The sequence below is a fragment of the Tursiops truncatus genome, chromosome 16 (genome assembly GCF_011762595.2).
Source record: "Tursiops truncatus isolate mTurTru1 chromosome 16, mTurTru1.mat.Y, whole genome shotgun sequence".
Taxonomy (NCBI): domain Eukaryota; kingdom Metazoa; phylum Chordata; class Mammalia; order Artiodactyla; family Delphinidae; genus Tursiops; species Tursiops truncatus.
In genome coordinates this window covers 11,304,522-11,328,226 of record NC_047049.1, presented here as the reverse complement: position 1 = coordinate 11,328,226, position 23,705 = coordinate 11,304,522, and the positions used below count along the sequence as shown (strand labels likewise).

General features: G+C 51.4%; 1 protein-coding gene across 6 annotated transcripts; it reads left to right on the top strand.

Annotated features, from left to right (window-relative positions):
- The first annotated feature begins 203 nt into the window (after positions 1 to 203).
- BAG3 (BAG cochaperone 3) lies at positions 204 to 23,321 on the top strand. Of its 6 annotated transcripts, none has more exons than XM_019940112.3 (6): positions 204 to 298; positions 422 to 1,250; positions 14,853 to 14,954; positions 16,389 to 16,715; positions 18,092 to 18,496; positions 21,947 to 23,321. In XM_019940112.3, the coding sequence occupies exons 2-6, from the start codon at positions 1,065 to 1,067 to the stop codon at positions 22,760 to 22,762; spliced, it is 1,836 nt and encodes a 611-aa protein (XP_019795671.1). In that variant the 5' UTR covers positions 204 to 298; positions 422 to 1,064; the 3' UTR covers positions 22,763 to 23,321. The 6 variants fall into 6 exon arrangements, with proteins under 6 accessions (XP_019795671.1, XP_019795674.1, XP_019795673.1 ...); XM_019940114.3 differs by having other exon boundaries at positions 227 to 287; XM_019940117.3 differs by lacking the exon at positions 204 to 298 and adding an exon at positions 9,316 to 9,459 and having other exon boundaries at positions 1,112 to 1,250; positions 14,715 to 14,954.
- The last annotated feature ends 384 nt before the right edge of the window (positions 23,322 to 23,705 follow it).

Genomic DNA, 23,705 nt, shown 5'->3' with positions numbered 1-23,705 from the left:
ATGAAGGTCAAATTAAGATAGCAAGAACCAACTTCCACCATAAAAAAGACCCAAACCCAAAAGAATATTTATTTTTCTTTAAAGTTGTTCAATGCAGTGATAGTTTCTACATTTGAGATTTGAGGTTCGGGAGCATAAAACCATGCGCTGATGCAATCTTTCTTTAGGTTTCGAAAGAAAGGCAGGTGAGTTTCCATTTGTACTTCCATTTTCTCCCTGGCTTGGTGATGGTGTCGGATCAACATTCCAGAGCTCCTTCCGGACCGCCCTTAAGCCTATGGAAAAAAGTGATTAAAACGTAACTGAGGGACGCCAATATCCTGGTGTATCAGTATATGGGGATGCAAAGGGGAGGTGGGACAGACTCGAGTTTAAATCCAGCGACTTTAAAGGTTAACGATGACTTTGTTTTTATACGAAGGAGCCAGTCCCGGGAACACCCGTGCGGCTCGAAGAAGAGGGAACGAGTCTGAAAACCGAAACCGGCCCAGGACACACAGACGATGTCCGCGGGGCTCGCTAGTCCTGCCGGCCGGCGGCACGCGGACTCCGCGGATGCACCGGGCCCACCCCAGGGCCATCTCGGCCGGGCGACCCCCGCCGGGGAAGCTGGGGCTGGGGAGGAGGTGGAGGGGTGGAGGAGGGGCGGCCTGGCCGAGGCCCCGCCCACGCCCTGCCCACGCCCCGCCCCGCCACGATTATAGCTGATGACTCAGGGCGGAGCTCCACATCCAAGCGGCGCCGCCGCCAACTTATCTGGATGGGACCAGAAGTTTCTAGCCGGCCAGTTGCTACCTCCCTTTATCTCCTCCTTCCCCTTTGGCAGCGAGGAGGCTATTTCCAGACGCTTCCAGCCATCTCCGGCCACGTCACCCCCTCCTTTAATTCATAAAGGTGCCCAGCGCCGGCTTCCCGGACACGTCGGCGGCGCGCACGACTCTAGCTCCGGTCGCGGCCAGCGAGCGACTCTGCACCTGGAGGTCCGGCACCCCGCGACCCCGTGACCCGGCACCCCGCGATCCGGCACCCCGGCGGCCGCCCCTCTGGGCCGACCCCGACCCAGCATGAGCGCTGCCACCCACTCGCCCATGGTGCAGATGGCGTCCGGCAGCGGCGCCGGCGACCGCGACCCCCTGCCCCCTGGCTGGGAAATCAAGATCGACCCGCAGACCGGCTGGCCCTTCTTCGTGGACCACAATAGCCGTACCACGACGTGGAACGACCCGCGTGTGCCCCCCGAGGTCCCCAAGGTGAGCAGGGCCCGCGCCGCGGCCGCCGGGTCAGCGCCCCCCCCCCCCCGACGGCCAGCGGTCGGCACAGGGCCGTAGGGGGCGGCTGGACTGGGCCGGGCTGCGGGGACGCGAGGCGCCAGGTGCCCGCCGGCCGTAGCCCGCCTGAGCTGGTGCCCCGGAGGTCAGTGAAGGCCACCTGGGACGCACGGACCCCCCAGAAGGATACCAGCTCTCAGGGGGTCGGCCTGCTGCCCCCCCCAACGAGCCCCCTCCCATGGCCGGCGTCGGGGCGGGGGGCAGGTCCCGGAGAGGACTGTCCTCCCTGGGTCGCGTTTGGTTTCCGGGGGTCGGGCGGGAAGTGGGACCCGCGCGGTGGCGCCGGGTCTGGTCCACCGGCTCGATTCGAGGGGCCGTGGGCCAGGAGACGAGGGGAGGCCGGCCTGGTCAGCATCGGAGGCCCGGGCCAGGCCCCGCCGCGGCCTCCGCCCGGCTTCCAAGACCGAGATCCTGGTTTCACCCTGCTGACCGTACTTTGGCGGACGCCGGGGGGCCATTGGCAAGCTGGGGTGGGGGTCTTTTAGGGTCTGTTAGGAATTTTACCCCCTAAAGTTCCTGAATTCGATTGAAGGTGTCTTGACTTCACCCTCCCATCTCAGGCACAGAGTGACTCAGGAGACTGGATGTAAATTCATTCCTTTTTTTTTCCCCATTCTGTATTTGAAATTAAAATTGTATTATTGGTTGAAACTGTTTTCACTAAGAATATATTCTAGTATGACTTGTTAAAAACAAGATGCTGTTCTTCCAGGCAGTTTCTAAACTAAAGATGTGGGACTGTCTCCTAGTTGGCTATTGCCTTAGACATTGCCTCACACTGGCAAGAAAGAGACTTTTTTTTTTTAAATGGCAATACATTCCCTTCCTGGTTATGTTACTAAAATACCTAGGATTTGTTTCTAATACACAAATAACTGTGTAGTAATACTTTTGTTTTAGAAGGATGCCTCATTTACATATATGCAGGGATATATACTACTTAATCCTTAGAAGCATGAAAATTTGAAAATAGGAGCTTGGAATGAGTGTTAAAAAATTATAACTAATCGTACTACTCTTGTAATTTTCTATAAATTTGAACTTTTTCAAAATATAAAGCTTGACAAAAAGAAATATACTTAAAGGGTAGTGTCACGTTGTCTGGGCAAAATAAAAATAAAAGTCATAGAGAGTTAATAAGTTATTTTGAAGATTTAAAAATTCACAAAATTAAAAATGCTTTATAAATCATTATTTTAGAAGAAAGATCTGTGTTATCCACCTTCATTTTTATGCAGTTTTTTCTTAAAAATATTTATAAGACTGGTGCCCAACAGTGAGACATTGTAAATTCAGCAGCTTACATTTATAAGAAATTAATTGTATATTTATTTCTGAAAATTAGTACCAGAGGCTATAATTAGCTGGGATGGGCGTAACCATATATACTTTTTTGCTTGTCTGTTCGGCCCATTATGGAGTGAAACTGATGCTCATTTCAACCAGCTCTGTTACTGTGGCCTGCAAGGACCTAGATCTTTACTGTGGGCAAAAAAACACAAAAAACAAAAAAAAGTATCATTTTGAGGCTTCCTTCCTATAGAGACAGGGACAGTCGGAATCCGCTGGCATCCTTGGTGGTGAGCGAAGATCAGGTTTGGACACATCCACTGTGAGTGCAGGGTTAAGTCCCGCCTTGCTGGCGCTTTGTTTCCAACATGAAACTCACTCAGCACGTTGAGATCTTCGTGCATCTGTACAGTGGATGGGTTAGGCTGTGGTTTTATAAACTTTTTCAAGGGGGAAGAAAACAGGTTGAGTTACTATTATTGTTCTCGACAAGTAGAAAATGCAAGCTACTAAATCAGAAGTCTGATGCTGGAAAAGTTGATTTGAAAATTTAACAGTCAGAATTTTAAAGTGGAAAAAGGTCCTTAAAGACCTTTTACCCCAGCCTCTATTTTTCTGAGAAAGAAACCCAGAGAGGGGCTTCCCTGGTGGCACAGTGGTTAAGAATCCGCCTGCCACTGCAGGGGACACGGGTTTGAGCCCTGGTCCGGGAAGATCCCACACACCTTGGAGCAGCTAAGCCCGTGCGCCACAACTACTGAACCTGGGCTCTAGAGCCCGTGAGCCACAACTACGGAGCCCACATAATAAAAAAATTTATAAAAAAACACAAAAAGCAACCCAGAGAGTTCAAGTGTGTTTCTAAAGGCCACTCAGCTAGTACCAAGAGCAAAGAGAGAACTACACTGAAAAGTCGATAAGAGGCAGTGTATCTGTTCAGAGGAAGGTAGAAGTGTCTTAAATTTTTATGAAACTATGAAGCGTGCAGGCTGGAATACTTAATAATTTTTGTGTCCTCCCAACCATCAAGTATTGGGTGGCTGACTTCTGTTCTGTGACTACTTAGATGGTGATGGCTGGATGTGATCAACTCAAGAAAAGAGCTCTCTTTACCAAATTAATTACTTGAGATTTCTCAGCATGGTACCAAAACATAGGGAGAAAACTAACATTCAGTTCATTAGCTCTGGGCTTCATTGCTTTCAAGACTGTGCTTTGATATACACAGAACATCTGTGTGACTAATTCACTTTCACGTATATGAATGACACCTTACTTCAGAGTAAATACAATGGAAAATCCTTCGCTGTTACTTTATATTCGAAATTTGGTTTCTTAATGTGGAATGAGAAAAGGGCTCTGGCAGAAAACAAAGGGTGATTTTAGAGGAACTGAGCTAAGAGGACCCTCTGAGCGTCCTTACTTTCAAGAGGAGATGCTGTCAATCAATAAAGAGCTATTCATTGAGCATGAAAAACAGAGAAAGCCCTCTTCTGGAGAAGACAGCTTCTGGGTGTTTACAGTTTAACCATGTAGGTACAGAAATGGCTTTCGCGGAAGGAAGATAAAGATTAGAACTTTGGTTTAGTCTTATCCTCTGTTGTCTTACGATTGATCCTCTCTCATTCCCCTGAGGTGGTTAGAGTGACTTTTCATCCCATTTTTACAGAGGCGGCAACAGAAAGCGAGTGTCTTGCCCTTCATTGCAGAGGCAGGACAGCTAGAGGCAAAGGCTTTGGGCTTAATCCAGCTCCACTCTGAGCAACTGAACCTGCAGTCTTCCCGGATATCGATTTTCTGCACACGTGGGCTTCCCACTAATCTCCTGGCAATTTCATACCAGTCCAGGCCCCGTCTCTGGCAGAGAGCTTGACGTCCACTTTGGAATCAGGGGATGTGCAGTTTCTGTGCAGCCACTCCTCCAGGCTCTCTTGCTAAATAAACAGAGGCCAGATATTTTGGAGTGTGGCGCTGTGCTGCTCCCTCACAATCCTTCCTGCGACCAGAGCGAGACCCTCCTCCCTGGAGGAGCAGGGCTGTTCTAGCTCTGCTGGTCTTGGAGGTCCCCGGCACGGATTCCCAAGCCTGGCAGTCTCCAGGGAAGCCTTTTAAGAACACACGTTGCCAGCTGGGTACCCCCTTGTTCAATGCGAGTTGCTCAGGGTAGGGCCCAGAAATCTGTATGTCAGAAAAGCCTCCCTCTTGGTTCTTGGTTCCGGCAGTCTGGCATTTGGGAGCCACCGAAGGACAAGGATCCCACTTCTTAGGGGGGCGGGGGAGCTGTGACTTCACGTGCGCCTGCGTAGGCCTTGGCATCCTCAAGGGGCCTGCTCAACATCTAACCTGCAGAGCCATCACCGGAGCCTCCCTTCCTTCGTGGTGAAACTCACCCGGTGCGTGGCTTCTGGGAACGAACATAGGGGTGGCATGGGGAGGGGTGGAGCCGGGTGGGGTGCCAGTGCCGGGTGTGGGGAGGTGGTCCCGAGACCCTCCTGAACCCCAGGAAGAAGCAAGCCAGAGTCTCTCCCTCTTGTCTTCCGCTGCCGGCAGAATCTCACCACAGTAATTTGACAGATTATCCTCAGGCTCTGTGCGAGACAGGAGCATCCTTTCAGAGGAAATCGGAAATGTTTTGAATGTCGACTGAAGTAGAGCCCCATTTCTTCCCCTTAATGTTCAGCGGAGCTTCCTGAATTTTCTTAAAGATGAGATCACCTTGTTCTTTGCAGATTGACTGCAAGCTCCTGTGCCTCTTAGAATTGGAACACAGTCAGGAAGTGAGCGGCCATTCTCTCCTTTGTATCTCCAGCAAGTTGCAGTTACTCTGGAGCCCATTTCTTTATGACTGATGAATAGTGATTTGCTGGGGGTGCATAAAGGACATGGCCAGATGCCTTATGAGTCCAGCTCATCCGGGACCTTCATTTTCCCTCTAAAGAACAGTCTGTGTTTGGCTTATGCAAGAACTGAGCAAAACTTGTCTCCTGTTTTGTGGAGTACATTTACCCTTTACAAGGGTAGAGTCAGTGCCTGGGAACCGTGGCAGCGTTTGACGTTAGCCAGGGCCGGGAAGGCTTGGTTGTTTGTTGCTGTTGGGCTGCCTGTGAGTCAGAAGGCTTCATACCACCCATGAGGCTTGATTAGCACTGTCCTCGTTTCTGGAATGACACACAGTTGCCTTATATAAACCACTCTGCATGTCTGTTACTTCCTATTGACATTTTAAAATGATCTGGTATTTTTCATAAAAATTAAGAAACCGTGCGTAGCCCAAACCTACTCTTTCTCCTTCCTAGTTTTGCTGTTTTCATGTTGCTCTTACATATTTAAGACACCTTATATAGAAAAACGGGGAGCAGGAGACAAAGGCCTTGCTTATTAGGAGCCTCCGAGGACCCTCTAGTGCTGATGGACACCGAGCAGACCTCTCTCCTACCTGACTGAGGAACTCTCCAGCCCCTCCCGGCTCCCCATTGCTCGGGAATCAAGTCCACACACCCTTTTGTGCCTCAGCCCTCAGACTCACAGCTGGACTTTTGAAGCTAGGCTCCGGATCCCCTCCTTCTGCAGATGTGGAAGCTGACCTCTAGCCCTTGTTCGGCGTGTGCAGCTGCGGGAGCTATCTGGTGTCTTAAACTCTTCACATATTTCTACGACGATTTCTCTGGGGGCCTCGGCAGCTTCTCAGCAAGCCAGGCAGCTTGTAAAAGCTTAAGCAGAGAGAATTTCTTCAGGAAGGGATGAGCTATTTTTTTGTCTGTCAACATATTTATAGCTATGTGCCAGACGCAGGTGGGTGCTTTTCCAAACCTCTCTTTAAATCCTCAAAGCAGCTCACTAAGGTGGAAGCTGTCAGGCTCACCTTATGCATGAGGAAACAGACTTGGAGAGAGAGGATGTGCCTGGCCTGTCAGCTGTGACGAAACAGAAAGGCTGTTGTAGCCAGAGGTTTACCACCCCGCCCCCACCCCCGCCCCAGGTGACAGACAGGCTTGCCGCTAGTGGACCTGGCTGCTTCTCTATACTCAGTCCTTTATGCTCCGAGCTCGCCAGGCACAGTTCTGCGGATAAACAGCCTTGAGTCCATCTCTTACAGCTGATCAGAAATGTTGGCTCGTTTCCTGAGCCTGGGTCTGAACCTAGAAGATGGCCCCCAGTCTTCACTCATTCATCTCTTCCGACATTTTTGAGCACCTGCTCTCTGTAAGTCATGGTGTTAAAGGCCACACAGAGGACAGCGCTGCCTCCTCCGGTGCCATTTTCCACAAAGCATTTATTCCGTCTCTCCGGTGAAGTAGGCTGTCCCTGCTCTGGACTCCACATTACTTCCATTCTAATCTTTCTTCCAAAAGGCAGCACTTTTCTAGTTTGCCTTGGGGTCACGTCCCTGTGGGCTGGGAGTCCCAGAGGCACAGTCTGCGTCTCTTTCCCCTTTCTGCCTCTCAGAGCCCGGCAGGGTCTACAGGCTCAGTGTGTGAAGGATTCTGCGTGGGGAAGAGTAAAACATGGGCCTGGGCTCCAGAGTGGACAGGCTGGTTGAAGGAAAGCATCCCTTACTGAAGAGTGTGTCGCGGGAAGCCTCCTGTTGGTTCCTAAGCAGTGTTGTCTTCTGCTCCCCAATGTCTCCCGGGAGCCGGTTCCTTTTTATTGCATTTCTGAATGGCCTTTTCTCCACAGGGGACTTTGGTATTGATTCCCTAAATTCATCCTTACGGGTCTGGAGAAGCTCTTTTTTGTCCCCGCCAGTGACACAGCGTCTTGGAGCAGGCCTGCCGGGGAGGCCGGTTGCTGGCAACAGCCAGACGCCACTAAGCCACAGCGGCAGAGAGCAGCCCCGGCGCCACGGAAGGAGCCTCTCTCCAGTTTTTTTGTCCATGAGGCTGGCAGTAAGATCAGACGCTGCAGAGCGAAGCCTCTTATTCACTGTCAATTCTGAAGCGCCCAGGATGGTAGATTGCCTGCTGCCTACATTAGGAGCCTGTAAACAGTGTGCCTCCTGAGTCCCTGCGCAGAGCTGTGTCCCCAGTGATTGAGGCGAGACTTTCCCCTGAAAATGCCTTAGCATCCTTTTGAAGAGCAAACATTTCCTATTTTGAAGTAACTTCCTCAGTTTCTTGAAAATTTAATTTAATTTAAAGTAGAATTGTTGTTCTTTTCAGTTATTTTAAAAATTCTTCTTGGACAAAGAAAGAAAGAAAGAATGAATAGTTTAGAAATGGAAACGGCAGGAAGAACGGAAAGGACGTGTGTGGCAGAGAAGGCAGCCACATCGCTTTTGAATCTTCCAGATTATCCCATGGACCCTGAGTGTCAGAGCAGGACCCGCTCTCCTGCTGGGCTAGACCTGGGTTCTGTCCCTGCAGAGGCCCCATGCTGGGCTTGTGTGGAGTCTTGGGGCTGTGGTGACTCAGGGGTGCGCCCCGCTCCCGCTGCCCTGCCTCAGCCAGTGACTCAGCATCAAGCCCTGGCTCCCTGACCGAGACCACACTCGAACTGAATGTTCCAGGTCTGCGCCTCAGCCCAGCTCCAACCGGGCGAAATGAAATGCTTTCCCTCCTGCTGCATTTCACCCCAAGAAAGTGAAGGGTTTGGAGACATTAGCCAATAATTATCACACAGTGTACAGGGGTGGCAGGAATAGTGAAAGGGTTAACGTACCCCCGGCCTTGGCGTCTGACAGACCTGGGTTCTGGTGATCTCAGGTAAATCACTCACCTTCCCCGAGCCTCAGTCTCTCCTTCTGAGAAATGGGCATACACCAGTACCTGTCCAGCAGGGTCGTAAGGATCGGGAAAGTGATGAGCCAGGGCCTGACCTGAGGCATGTGTGTGGTCCGTGGCGACAGTCCCAGTCTTCGCCAAGAAGTCGGAGGGGATTCACAGGCGCTTGGCTTTCCCACAGAGTGGACAGTGCTGGCTGGACGTGGGTCTCTTGGTTCCCAGATGGGTATGAAGTCTCGTTTCCCAAGACAAGGCCTCTTCTTATCGCCCCTGGACCACTTTAGCTGACACTCTCCTTCCACCAGTGTCCAGACACCCTCAGCACCCTTCCCGGGGGTTTCCTGTGTCCCTCGTGGGGGTGGTAGGTGCTGGGCAGTAACTCAGTATGAGGGCAGATGAAGGCTCTCAGCCAGACCTGCAGCCCACAGCCTCATCAGCCTGTGGACTCACCCCAGATCCCGTGCCCAAGATGGGCCAGCAGAATTGTGTATCCTGTGTTCTGCAGGGGGCGCTGTGTTTACCCTGAATCCCGACTGCTTGAGGCGGGGCTCTCCCTCCAAGTCTCTGCACAGGCCTGAGGACCGACCAGGTGCCCAGTGGTGTTGCGGGGAAACGGAGCCACGTTAAACGAGGGGCTGGCCGTCTGCACAGGTGTACTGGACCCTGCCCTAAGTGGGGGAAATGTCACCGTGGGTGGAAGGAGAGAGGCAGGGGGTTTCTAATTGCCACCACCCTTTTGGGGGAGGGTGGTTGCTGAGGAAGGAATGCTTTGAGAAGCTGCTTAGGGTGGGGGAGGAGTCCCTCCAGCAATCCCCCCAAGACTGCCACCATCTGTCAGAGTCTCCCCTTGCCGCAGCTGTGGTTGATGAATTGGAGATTTTTTTCTTTTGCGAAACGGTGTTTTGTACAAAATACATGTCCAGTGAAGCCCAGCACCCTGATAACAACAGATGCTTTGCATGGTTGACATCTCACAGATGGAGGAGCCCGGTGACTGAACAGTGTTCTACCTGAGTCTGAGAAAGAACCTTGAGAAACCCATGGAAATGTGTCCATGGGGATGAAGAGGTCTCTTTATCTAAATTCAGACAAGATTTCGCTTCCTAATATGGAAATTTCAGGTACTTTTCCGTTTGTGATTTATGCCTTTAGATTGTTCCCTACCCTTTTTTTTTTTTTTTTCCTGAAGAGGAAGTAGGTAGTCTTTAATTTCCCTGAAGCCATTGAGCTCAGGAGCTGAACCCCAGTGACCGGGATTCTCTTCCTGGTTCTGCAGTCACTTCCCATGTGACCTTGGGCCACATCTGCTCCATGGTATCCTTGAGGAGGGGTCCAGGGGGCCCATGGGGGACTCTGAGCCCCGAGCGCTCTCCCCAGCAGGGGACATACCCAGCTGTGGCCTGGAGACTGCTTATATGCCCTGGGGGGACACACTGAGAATATTAGGGGGACACCAGCAGATGTTCTACTCCCAGACACCAGCCTGGCTTGGCTCTTTCCCCTGGGTCTCAGGGGCATGTGTGCAGGAACCACAGTCACTGCAGGTTGCGTGTTGATTCCTCAGGTGAGTTTGTCTGCAAGGCAGACCCCTTCAGCGCCTGGGGCCTGTTGAAGGGAGAGGGGAGTTTAGGGCTCAGGCCCCTAGAGTTGTTTTTAGCTGTGTTTGCTTCCAGATTGTGAAACTTTAGATACATTTCTTAGCAGAGAAAGTGCCATCCCTGCTAATTAGGGCTCTTAAGACTCTCAATAAAGGGGCTTCAGACTCTAACAGGCTCATTACCAACTTGGTGAGATCACTGAAGAGTTAAACCCAAATTCACAACTCTGTAAACAATAGGCCCAACCAACTGTTGCTTGGGAAAAGCTGGGTTCGTCAGTAACTATCTGTGGCATGGAGGAACGTAGTTGTATAGGGCATGGGACAGCTCAGAGTTTACAAAGACTTTCTCATGCCTTATTTCACGTAAATCTTGCAAAAAGCCCTGGAAGGCATGGGGATTTTTATAGCTGGGGGAACTGAGTCTTAGTAGCAAGGAGTCCTGTCCGAGGGCACACACCTGGCGAGCAGCAGGGCGGGATTGGAGTCCCGAATGGCAACTTGAAAACAGGGGCTCATCTCTCTCATTGTAAGCACATCTTTAAAATGTGCTTTTCCCTAGCAGAAGCACATAGGGACACCCATCTGAGTAATCCCAGGATCAACTATACATACTTTTTTTTTTTTAATTTTTATTGGGGTATAGTTGATTTACAATGTTGTGTTAGTGTCAGGTGTACAGCAACGTGAATGTGTTATACATACACATATATCCACTCTTTTTTAGATTCTTTTCCCGTATAGGCCAATACACGATATTGAGTAGAGTTCCCTGTGCTATACAGTAGGTCCTTATTAGCTCTCTATTTTATATATAGTAGTGGGTATGTGTCAATCCCAATCTTCCAATTTATCCCTCCCCCATCCCTTACCTCCTGGTACCATAAGTTTATTTTCTACATCTGTAACTCTTTGTAGATAAGTATACATACTTTAATAACAGGGCATATCAGTTAAAACCTCCAAGCACCTGGGACTACGTTGCTTACAGCACAGACTCTTGTCTCACTAGGAGTGCTGTAAACAGACTTTGGTGGATGTGGACGTTACTTATTATGCAGAATATGCCCAAAGTCCATTACATGCCCCAAACAGGGCTGGGGGCAGTGGAAGAGACCCTTTACCACATTCCAGTGGGAACTTTGAGTTCGGCTGTGGGGATGTAGATATCTCTCTATATATCACATTGGCAATACCTTATTTCATGTATGTGGCCTGTAATGCCAAATGGAAAGTTTTGGTAGAATGTTGAAGCTCAGGTCTCTATGTGTGCTTTAGAAGGAAGTTTTTCTTTTGTTTTGCTTCCTGCCTGAAAGAGGCAAGCCAAGCCACTTTATTTTATTTATTTTTTTTTTTTGCGGTACGCGGGCCTCTCACTGTTGTGGCCTCTCCCGCTGCGGAGCACAGGCTCCAGACGCGCAGGCTCAGCGGCCATGGCTCACGGGCCCAGCCGCTCGGCGGCATGTGGGATCCTCCCGGACCGGGGCACAAACCCGCGTCCCCTGCATCGGCAGGCGGACTCTCAACCACTGCGCCACCAGGGAAGCCCCAAGCCACTTTATTTTGATCCACGTCCTCGCTAAATGGGGAGTCCCAGGATTCTTATTGCCCGCCATCTTTTTTCCTTGTTTCAGGAGTTCTGAAGTGTCTTTAGTAAAAGTCGCTGCCCGGCAGGCGTGAGACTCTTCTGGCCTAAAAACCCAGTTGATAGAATCGGTGCCCTACTTAGGACTCCAGGCTGTTGAGGCGGAGGTGCTGCAGGGCAGCCCTCAGAGTGGCCTTTGTCGCTGTTCCCCTTCATTCAGACCGTGGTCTGTAGGTGTCGAGCCCCCGTTTGAAAGAGCACTGTACCGTGGAGCTGGGGTCGGGGCTCACAGGGGCGCCGCCGTTTTCAGGGTTTACGGTTCCGCCCTGCTTTTAAGGTGCAGGGTCAGCGGCTTCCTCCTCTTCACTTGGTTCGTGCAACTTTGGGGCACCTTGAATTCCAGAGAGTTCTAATGTGATTTAACTGGGTGCAGTCAAGAGTGGTCATTTTTAGATTTCCGCCACGTCAGCTTTTCCTTGTTTTTGAGCTTTATGTAGGTGTTTAGAGCTAGAAGAGATCTTGGAATCAGAGGTCACGGAGAACGTCAGGGCTGCAAGGAACCTCCTTTAGGTCAGTGCTCCCAGTGCCGTGGGGGCTGGACTTGCCCACACACCTCCTGAGTCAGACTTTGTTGGGGTCTGAACTTAGCGTCTGCACCGTTTTGCGTTTCCTGGGCGCTCCGGACGCCCCCTAGAGTCTGAGGACCACTGCTTTACAGAACACCTGGGCCTCCCCTTCATTTCGCAGCTGAGGAAACTAAGGCCCAGGGAGGGGATGTGAGTTGCTTGCGTAGCACACGTATTTCAGAGCGGAGTCAGCTTTAGGACCAAGCGCAGCCGCTTTCCAAGTCTCCTAGCTGTCCCCTAAGCACCCACATTGTTACTAAAACTCAGTAGTGAAGTTTAGCTGTGCTCTTAAGCAAACAAGACCTGTGTGAGCCGCGGGCTCATCCAAGCCCAGAACCTGGCCCCAGGCTTGTCTAGTAATGATACCTTGTGCTCGATAGGGCAGACTTTGGCTCACCTGAGGTAGTTTTCCCCGCTTTTCGTCCCGGCCTTTCCATGGAGTTGTTTGGCACCCGCAGGGGATTTTAATGCAACGCACAAAGAAGAAGCTTGAACCAGTTCATTTTATAAATTAATGCAGTGCGATAAGCCGTGGAAGTCAGGCTCTTATTTCCTAATTGGATTTCATGTGTATGTATTCCTGATGGCTCTGCCCACAGATAAGGATAATGAGCTGAGCTGATTGGAAAACGCTTCCTGTAATGCCGTCACTGCTCCTTAGGGAGCTTAGGCAGGTGGTGATGAGGAAGCAGGGCTGGCCGTCATCTGCGTGGTGACTGTGATGGCACCCCGTCCCTATCACGGGGTCACACAGAAGTGCAACCCCCAGGAGACGGAGTCCCCAGTCCCCAGCGAAGTCAGGGTGGGGCAGGTAGTGCCTTTCCTCTATGAAAGATGCTGGTTGGTATAACCCGTAGGCTTGGGCTTGAACTCGAGGACACTTCTTATGGGACTGAGGAGACATGTTCTAGTCATATTCTAGGAGAATTATAAATATTAAACATTTAAAAAACTTTTTTCTTGGACTTCCCTGGCGGTCCAGTGGTTAATACTCCGCCCTTCCAATGCAGGGGGTGCGGGTTTGATCCTACATGTCGCGTGGCGTGGCCAAAAAAAAAAAAAACCAAACTTTTTCCTTGGAAAAAAATTATGTCTTTTTTTTTTTTTTTTTTACTAGACTGTGATGAAAACACCACAGAAGGTAGGAAGGGCAATTTAACTCTCTTGGGCAGTGCTTTTTGGTTAGTAAAACTGAAGCATTTGTTGTTGACAGGGCTCTGATGAGAGGAGAGTAGAAACAGAGGTGGTGTCAGCATCTGGTGCAGACCTTGTTATGGGTGGGCGTGTCATTTTCAGTTTAAATTATTCACGTACAAGTGTTAGTTTTCTATTCTGTAGAAGTGAGGTGGTCTTTTTAACTTACCTAAAGCAGTGTTTTCTAAACAAAGCCCCCACCAGAGTGGCAAGGCAGCCCACCTTCTTTCAGAGGCCATCATGAGAGATGTGTGGGTTTTTATCACATGACATAAATGGGTCGTTAATTCACACGGAACCAGGAGTGCAGACCTCAGGACTGTAGGAAAGCAGCCTCCAGGCCTCCCGTAGCCACCCTGCCTTCCAGCTTGGGCCCCTGACACCCCCAGCCCTGCCTGCGGTGACCGCACGCTCCCTCCACTGACCCGGACCACTACTCCCAAGACCAGGTCAGGTATCGCCTCCGCTGTCGCAGCCCCTGGGGCAGGTGGAACTGCTCTCCCGCCCGCCTTCCCTTCTTCCTTCCTTTTTCTTCCCTTTTCTTTTTCAGCTGAGGCACAAAATATGCTCAGGGAGATGCATAAAAAGCACAACTCATGGCAGGCCCGCTCCAGTACCTTCTGGATCCGGGGGCTTCCCCCAGGAGCGGGCAAGCCTCAGCCAGGCCTCTGTATGGCTTCCAGGCCCCGGGAGGGTCTGAGGTGGAGGCCCAGCCAGCAGCTGGCTGTGCGGCGATGCTGGGGGTGGCAGCCCTCACCTGTTCGGTCTGGACAGTGTGGGTGGAATGTGGCAGGGGAGGGGCAGTGTGGGGGTCCCAGGGAAGTGGACGGTGTGAGAGACTTCGACACGGATGTACACCCGTTTACCATGACCCAGAGAAAGACGGAGAACGTTTCCATCCCCTCCAAAGGCTCCTTCCCAGACGACTCCGTTTTCTCCAGGTGCAGTCACCGTTCTACTCCAATCACCACCAGTTAACTGCGTCCTTCAGCTTTGATTCCTCTGACACTTTGGGGTCTGAGGAGCATAATCATGGGCCTGTTTAGGGGGGATTCACATGCCTTTTGGCCTTCCCGGCATCACTCTTTTCTGTGTGTGTGCGTGGGGCGGGCGTCCCTCTTGACGTGCTCTCGTAAAACCTCACGACAGTCCTATGAAGTGGGTGTTGCTAGCTCATTTTCTAGAAAAGGGGATTAAGGCTCACCGAGGTTAAGAGAATTACCCCAGATGAAAGAACTGTTACTAACAGAGGTAAGAATGAACTTGCATCCTCTCTAGGAAAGCCCCCTCCTACTAGGAAAGCCCAGGCGGTCCCCCATCCGCAGGGCCTCCTGTGCTTTCCAGGTAGTTTTGCTTCCTGTTTGTTTCATGCAGCCCCCAGTTGGCAGGGATCGTGCCTTGCTGGTTTGGTGATCCCATGGTACCAAGCAACTCGGGAGCAGGACGTTGACCAGGGGCCAGTCAGCGGATGAGGGCCGCTGGCTGCTCAGCTCTGCTTTTGTGCGTGGCCAGGAGGAAGCCCGCAGAGACGATGCCCCGGCACTCGTCCAGGCCCCTGCTCCAGGCTGGAAGGAAGGTGCCCAGCGCGTGGAGAAAATGCCCGGACGGCCTGTTGTGAGTCAGCTCCGAGCAGCATGGCGTTTCTTCGGTCCCTCTTGCTGCCTCCCTTTTGGTGTCCCTCTCATGGCAGGAATTTGGTTCTGAATGTGAGGCCTGGACCCACTCCCTGCTCTTGGGTGACCTGAGTTAAGCAGGCTAAAATCATGCCACTGCCCTGAGCACGTGGCTATTCTAATCTGAGAGCGCCTGTCTGCTGGCGTCCCCAAGGGCATGGCAACACCCTTGCCTCTCCTTCTGCTGGAGGCCCTCTGGGGCGGGGCTCGGCAGGAGGCAAGCAGTTCATGGGTCTGAAAGGGCTAAGTTCCAGGGTCAGCCCTCGGCTTTCCCCACTTGTGACCAGTTTCGCCCCACTGGGAGTTACACCCTGAGGCTCCTAGAGCCTCAGCTCTTGGCGTTCGTTTGCAGTTCAGAGGGCTGCCTCGTGAGGAAGGATCATGCTCCTTCGTAATAGTTGACCCACTCGGGTGTGTGTCAGCGGCACAAATCCTCAGCCCCCTCCTCTGTAAGAGGACCCTCTAGTGCTCAGGAGGTCGTCAGGACCGGAAGCCGTGGGGGTCCCTGGTTTCAGTTGCCCAGCCTCTGCTTGGGGAGAAGTGACATTGCCCGGCAAGTGACGGGCCAGCCTTGTTGTCTGAAACAAGATCTTTCTCTGTGGTACATCTGGAACTTGGCCTTCTCAAGGGTCCCAAAATAGCCGGGCCGCTGAAGGGAGAGCTTCGTGAGAGGACATGAGAGAGACCCAGCCGCTCCTCGCCAAGCAAGCTTTGTTGGCATCACAGGACCAGCACAATTAATCCCCGGGTTTTGTTCTCATCCTGTGCTGCTTCTGCATTCCTTGTGTATCTCCCTTTCTCGCAGCTTGTTCTGAAAATATTCCTGAGGAGGCAGCGTCCCGCTGCCGCCCCTTCTCGGCAGACTTCCAGGCTGTGGCCTGCGTTGGGGTCCAGCACGAGTCTGTATCGCTAGGAGACGTGAGGACCTTTTAGAAAGCAGAGAAGCTGGCTGTGGCTTAGGGAGCTGGAATTGAATGCTCCTCGCACCTTCTGATCTGGGTCTGAAGATTTGGGAGGCGGTCAGTGACTCACCTATATGCACTGCCGCCGTGTCACCCAGAAAAGAAACCTGTCTTACCAGTTTGGGAAACTGGGACTTCTCTTATGCTCAACAGTTACCTTGGCTCCCCTGCTTCCTCTGGATGCTTCTGATTCTTAAACTGCTGCCCATACAGCGGCTTCAGTAGGGAGGGGGCGTCTGGAAGAAGTGGGGGGTCAGGGGAGGCACCCACACTCTGTGTGCTCAGCTGCCCTGGCTGGCACTGTGGGACCCAGGGTCACTCTGGAAGGTCGGAGTGCTCGGCGCCATGCTTGCCCCTGTTCAGGGCTGTCTCCTTCCCAGTTTCTAACAGGTCTGTGTTTCTCTTTATTTTAGGAAACCGCATCCTCTGCAAACGGGCCTTCGAGGGAGGGCTCCAGGCCGCTGCCCACGAGGGAAGGCCACGTTGTGTACCCCCGGCTCCGGCCAGGCTACATTCCCATCCCCGTCCTCCACGACGGTGCCCAGAGCCGGCAGCCACATCCTGTCTTCGCCTACCCCCAGCCTGGGACGCAGCGCTTCCAAACCGAGGTAGCCCCGGCGGCCCCGCAGAGGCCCCAGTCACCTCTGCGGGGAGTGGCGGAAGCCACCCAGCCAGATAAACAGTGCGGACAGGCAGTAGCGGCTGCGGCAGCCCAGCCCCCAGCCTCCCATGGACCTGAGGTAAGGAGAGGCTTGGCTCGCGGGCCTGTGGGGTGCGACCCGGGGGTGCCGGGTTTTGTGCTTCCTAGGCTGCCCCAGACCCTGATGCGGTGCCCAGGGCAACGCCTGGTGAGATGCGGGGCATCTGGGCCTGGCCCGCAGCGTCAGAGGTCACCCAGCAAAGATCGCTTACAAGACAGCCCAGCGTCCCCCCAGCGTTTCACAGGTTGGTTTTTCAGGTGGGCAGGGATCATGGTTTATTTTGGTAGTTAAGGAATTGGGGCTCAGAAGGGTAAACAGCTTGGTCCACAATCACAAAGTTGGAAGTGGTGTCACTGGGACTGGAAGCCTGGCCTTCTGGCTCCTCACGTACACCCACCGAGCTTTCTATATCAGAAATACAGAGATACTCTGTGTTATTTCATTCAGTTCAGTGTTCACAGGTAAGTATTAACTGCTTGGAGCTGTACTGACGTGAAAATGAGACCGCGTACCTGCCCTTACAGTGTCCACAGTTTCAAAGGAAATGTAAAATGAGGAGTCAGGAAGGCAGCTGCTTTTCAGGTTTTAAGTCTGAAGCCGACACTTCTTGCACTAATGTCTAAAGAATAGTTCTTAATCCAGTTCTTAGCTGAGATTTGAAGGCCAGTGGACCCCAGTAGGAATCCTGAGCCGTAAGCCCTCTGGGTCTTGCAGTCTGCACAGCATCCCATCGTGTGTCTCCTGCACTGCTCTTGAGCACAAATGCTTGCTCCGGGGATGAAAAATCACAGGAGGCTCTTTTCCCTTCCTTGGAGAAGCGGTACCTGAATTTGTAATGTTTTTGTTGTAAAAATCAAAAGTGACACATCAGTCAGAGAAACCTGAAGAAATTTAAGCTAGCAGGGCCTGTAGAAGCCAGCTGCGGAAACACCCGTCTGATTTTCTAGAACGGAAAGTAGGTGGCCGGGAAGGGAAAGGGGCCTGGCCTGCCTCGGTCCACACAGGGGACACAGTTCCCAGTGCCGAGCTGAGTTCTCTGTGGATAAGCAGGAAGAGAGTTACGGAAAGAGGAAATGCAGTGATAACAATAAATAAAATGTAGCGAGCGCTTCCTGTGTGTGGCACTGGGGCTGGGACACACGCACAGATTATTTTACCGAATTGTCAGGTCAGCCCAGTGACTGGGCTGGGGGTTAAACGCGGCTCCTAAAGCTATTGAGCTGTTAAGAATTTGAGCCCAGGCCTCTTGACTCCTGAGCTCCCAGTCTTAACACTACATTTTGAAAATGGAAAGGCTTACAGACGGGAGGTCATATTAAACCTGCTGCCCAGAGCAGGCGCGTGACGGGGACAGAGTCGGAGGGCCAGACAGCGGTGGCTCACGGGGCTGTGTATCCACCCTTTGCGTCTTGCAGCGATCCCAGTCTCCGGCTGCCTCGGACTGCTCATCCTCGTCCTCCTCGGCCAGCCTGCCCTCCTCCTCTGGCAGGAGCAGCCTGGGCAGTCACCAGCTCCCCCGGGGCTACATCTCCATCCCTGTGATACATGAGCAGAATGTCACCCGGCCGGCAGCCCAGCCCTCCTTCCACCAAGCCCAGAAGACCCACTACCCAGCTCAGCAGGGCGAATACCAGACCCACCAGCCTGTGTACCACAAGATCCAGGGAGATGACTGGGAGCCCCGGACCGTGTGGGCAGCATCCCCGTTCCGGTCACCCGTCCGGGGTGCGTCCAGCCGGGAGGGCTCTCCAGCCAGAAGCAGCACGCCGGTGCACACCCCGCCGTCCGTCCGCGTGCAAACCGTGGTCGACAGGCCTCAGGTATGGGAGTCGGTGTCGGCAGACTAGCTGGGGCAGCATCTCTCCAGGGCCTGAGGAGCTCTGTGCAGGTGACCTGGGTCCCCCCACCCCACCCCGCCCCACCAGCCCCTCCTGGTTTATGCACATAACTTGGGGGGGAGAGCGAGATCCTGAAAACGGCTGGTCATCAGCAGAAATGCAGGCGAGGGCTGTGAACCTCCAGTGCTTTCTACAGCTTTTGCTCATTTTTCGCTGCAGCTGCCTCAGGGGCAGAGCTCCAGCCACCACCGTGGGCAACGGCGGGCAGAACACAGCGTCACACACCTGTTGGGGGGGCCCAGGTGTCTCAGTGCCCACCATACCCTTGCAGTGCCCTGCAGCCCCTCCACACCCCACCCTCAGCCTCGTCTCCTGCCTCACTCACACCCCTTCCTGCACTCTGCAGGCCCTTCACTCTGTTGTCTCCTCTTTTGTGCCTTTGCTTGTGCTGGACCCACTTCCTGACATGCCTTCACAATCCAAGCTGTCCCCATCCTCCAGGGGACAAGCCAGCCTTGCCACTCCCACGAAGCCTCCTCATCTTTCCCACGGTGCCTAGTATGAGTCCCTTACAGTTCAGCTCTGATTATTCTGTGCATTTATTCCAAAAGTGTTCATCCACTCTCTTCAGCTCTGCTCTGACCTTGGCCACAGGGAGCATGTCTTACTCCTTTCTCCTCCTTTGCGGTAGAGGACCACGTTCCCTGGCCGATGCCTGGCTGGCTGGGCGGATGGGAAGCCTTCCTTCCTGCCTGGTGAAAGTTACAGGCAGGGCCCACTTATCCTTCAGTAGAGACGTGCAGGCACTGGTTCCTGGGGGAGGAAGTCTTCTAGTTTTAGCCGAAGAACACTCGGCAGCCGGGGCCGCTCAGCTGCTGAGTGAATTCTCGGCCACAGTTTTTATTTTTTATTGTTATTTAAATATTTATTTATTTTTTCAACATTGTGGAAGTGCCTTTACATTTATTTATTTATTTTTGGCTACGTTGGGCCTTCCTTGCTGCGTGCAGGCTTTCTCTAGTTGCGGCAAGCGGGAGCTACTCTTCCTTGCGGTGCGCGGGCTTCTCACTGTGGTGGCTTCTCTTGTTGCGGAGCACGGGCTCTAGGCCCATGGGCTTCAGTAGCTGTGGTGCGTGGGCTCAGTAGTTGTGGCTCGCGGGCTCTAGATCGCAGGCTCAGTAGTTGTGGCGCACGGGCTTCGTTGCTCCGTGGCACGTGGGATCTTCCCGGACCAGGGCTCGAACCCACGTCCTCTGCATTGGCAGGCGGATTCTTAACCACTACGCCACCAGGGAAGTCCCTTGGTCACAGTTTTTAAAAGGAAAGTGGTCTGTAAACAAATGCAGGGCATCTTCTTACTACAGATGGTGACACTGTTCAGGGCCCTCAAACAGAACTCCTCCTTTTATGGTTTTTTTGTTTGTTTGTTTGTTTGCCTTTTTATTTGGAAATGATTTCAACCTTACAGAAGAGAAGTCCAGTAAATATGAAGGTCATGAAAGCAAAGATTCACCCATATTTACTGTTAACATTTTGCTACATTTGCTTTGTCATCTTTTCCTCTCTCCATATATTATCTGTATTTTTTGTTTGAGGTTTAGTTGTAAATATCATGTCCAATACCCCTAAATATGTCAGCAGATATTTTCCTAAGAGAGCGACCTTCTCATTCATACCCACAGTAGAATTATCAGATGCAGGAAGTTTAACGTCCTTAAAACATTGTTGTCTCATACGCAGTCCCTTCTCAGATCTCCTTTATAGCAATTTCCTCCTGTTCCAGGATCTAATGTAGGATCATGAGCACTGCACGCAGATGTCGTTTTCCTTTAGTCTCCTTTAATCTGGAAAACACGTTCTCAGTCTTTCTCTGCTTTCATGACCTTGACATTTTTGAAGAGTACAAGCCATAGGACACCCCCTCTTAAGTGTTTCCAAAGTCACTTACTCAGCCATCGTTTTAAAACCCAAGAAGAGGCGTGTGGCTGGTTCATGAGTGCTAAGGGCCAAAGTTAAGCATTTCTGGTTGGCAGAAGAGATTTGATGGAAAAGGAGGCTACTGGTGTTCAAACAAAACAGCCAAGCGTCCATCAGATCCTTACTCAGACTCAGTAATCCTTTCAAATGGGAAAGAAGTGCCCATTTGCAAAGCTGGAGATGTTTCCTCTCATGCCTTTCCCATATTATCAATATTTTCTGTAATTGGTGGAACAATATTTAATCCTATTTCCACTTAACCCTGTTTGTTTGTAGTGGCCTCCCTTTTATAGCTTGTCTAGAAATCCCTTTCTAGAGGCTTGCAGAGATTTGACCTAACTGAACATTATAGTGGGATTTAGTGTTTTTAATATGGAGTACTTTAGAAATAATGTAGTCCAACTCCTATTTCCCAGTTGATAAAATCAGTGTGTGAGATTTTTAAGGGGGTTTTAGATGTTCACTTAAATGCTAGGTGAACCAAGATGTTTCTGTTTCAAGCATAGTTAATTTTTTAAAATATCGCTATAGCTTATAGTCACATTAAAGAGTATCTCAGCCTCTGTAGCCAATGTAGTCAGTGCAGAGATTCTGCACTGCTGAATGTTAGCTCTGGCACAGATGTGTCCAGGCAGAATTCTTACTGCATTACCCATTTTCAGCATCTTGCTTATTCTCAAAAAATACATCAGTCTGGGCAGAAACCACAAGGCTGTCATAGGTTTTTTTTTTTTAAAAAAAAAAGACGATTATAACTTTTCTGAAACAGGAGATGGGAAGGCCACACCCTGAGCGGAGACTGTCACACAGGGTGATGAAGGGGGCCAAGTGGCCATTACTACTCCCTGGCTCCATCACCTGAAAGTCTGAGTCACCCAGGACTTTGCTTTGAGGTAAAGTAACTCAGCCGTCAGCATGCGTTTTTGGTATTTTCATTTTTGAAAATTATATTGGTTTTCTTTTCATTGCCGTAAGAATACCATCTCCAGAAAAATTCAGTGAGAGATGACAGACCAAGAGACCAAGGTTAACGAACGGAAGCATAACAATGGTTTGGTCACATACATGATGAATATCATATTTTAATTTTGTAACAGGTTTGGCTGACTTTGAAAATCCCTCTTATACTATTAAACTTTAAAAAAGTCATTTCTGGGCTTCCCTGGTGGTGCAGTGGTAGAGAGTTCGCCTGCCGCTGCAGGGGACATGGGTTCGTGCCCCAGTCCGGGAAGATCCCGCATGCCGCAGAACGGCTGGGCCCGTGAGCCACGGCCACTGGGCCTGCGCATCTGGAGCCTGTGCTCTGCAACGGGAGAGTCCACAGCAGTGAGAGGCCCGCGTACCGCCAAAAAAAAAGTCATTTCTGTTTTCTTCTAGTCAGTACTAGCTACAAACGACTGCCTGTGACTCTCAGCCAGGTATTAAAACTATCTCTGTGTCCTTGCCTCTTCTCAGCAACCCATGACCCATCGAGAACCTTCACCTATTCCCCAACCTGAAAACAAACCAGAAAGCAAGCCAGGCCCAGCTGGACCAGATCTCACTCCTGGACACATCCCGATTCAAGTGATCCGCAAAGAGGTGGATTCTCAACCTGTTTCGCAGAAGCCCCTGCCTCCCTCTGAGAAAGTGGAAGTAAAGGTTCCCTCTGCTCCGGTGCCTTGTCCTCCCAGCCCGGCCCCTTCTGCCGTCCCCTCTCCCGCCAAGAACGTGGCTGCAGAAGAGAGAGCAGCCCCCAGCCCTGCCCCTGCAGAAGCCACACCCCCAAAACCAGGAGAAGCTGAGGTACCCCCAAAACATCCAGGTGTGCTGAAAGTAGAAGCCATCTTGGAGAAGGTGCAAGGGCTGGAGCAGGCTGTGGACAACTTTGAAGGCAAGAAGACAGACAAAAAGTACCTGATGATAGAAGAGTATTTGACCAAAGAGCTACTGGCCCTGGATTCTGTAGACCCAGAAGGACGCGCTGATGTCCGCCAGGCCAGGAGAGATGGCGTCAGGAAGGTTCAGACCATCCTGGAAAAACTTGAACAGAAAGCAATAGATGTCCCAGGTCAAGTCCAGGTTTATGAACTCCAGCCCAGCTCCCTTGACACCGATCAGCCACTTCAGGAAATCATGGAGATGGGTGCCGTGACAGCAGACAAGAGCAAGAAAAGTGCTGGAAATGGAGAAGATCCCAGTACTGAAACCCAGCAGCCAGAAGCCAAAGCAGCAGCAGCTCCAAACCCCAGCAGCACGACAGACACAGCTGCAAACCCAGCAGCACCATAGTCTCCACGAAATAAAAAATCAGCCCCGGAGACCGGGAACTGATTGTGTGCTTTAGAGAATTTTAAGTTGCATGCATTTCAGGGCCTTAAAACCAGTTGGTTTTTACTCTTCATAGCTGCTTGGTAGGCAGTAACTTGGGTGGAGGCGAAACACACTAATAAAAGGCCTAAAAGGAGAATGATGCTTTTCCTGTGTATTCATATTCTGTACAAATAAAGAAGTTGCTTGTTACAGAAGTTTAACCCCATAGCTTGCTGTTTTGGAGCCCTCTCTGTATGGGTCCCACATGTTAGTCATGGATGTGAACTGTCTTTCTACAGCTCTGGACTGAAGGAGTTTTTGCAGGGGTAGATGGGGAGTCGATTTCTCATCAGTAAATATGAAACCCATTTTTCAGAAGTGTTGCCATTTTAGTGGGATGATTTTTGTCATCTCATAGCTAAAATACTTAACTTTAGATAGAATAAAATGTGTAAGGAGCCGTAGGAATATCTGTATGTTGGATGACTTTAATGCTACATTTAAAAAAAGGAAAATAAAGTAATAATGTAACTCAAAATGTCTTCTGTGGTTTCTAAATTTTGAAGAGTGGCGGCATCAAGGTGGTCTTTCACTGGCTTCAGGAAAAATAAACAGACACATTTGCAGGCCTGCTCTGGGATTCGTAACATCTCTACTGGCCCGACCCATGAGAAGATGAGTCTTGGTCATTTTTCATTCTCAGGTTGCAGCTGCAACCTGGGAAGACTCAGAGCTGTGAACCCAGGTAATGGGAACGTGCCCATCACACCTCTTCAGATTGCTCCAGCAGAGGTGCCTCTCTGCCCACCTGGCCCCAGGCCATCCGCAGACCTCACTGAAGGGCTGAGTGGGTTCAAAAGTGCACAGTTCCCAGTATTGTCTGAGGCTGGCCCAAGCGTTCCCTGGGGTCCAGCTCACTGGG

Coding starts and splice junctions, on each gene's coding strand:
- BAG3 (XM_019940112.3), top strand. CDS start 1,065: ATGAGCGCTGCCACCCACTCGCCCATGGTGCAGATGGCGTCCGGCAGC. Junction 1,251..14,852: donor TGCCCCCCGAGGTCCCCAAG/GTGAGCAGGGCC, acceptor GTGCGTGGCCAG/GAGGAAGCCCGCAGAGACGA. Junction 18,497..21,946: donor CCGTGGTCGACAGGCCTCAG/GTATGGGAGTCG, acceptor GCCTCTTCTCAG/CAACCCATGACCCATCGAGA.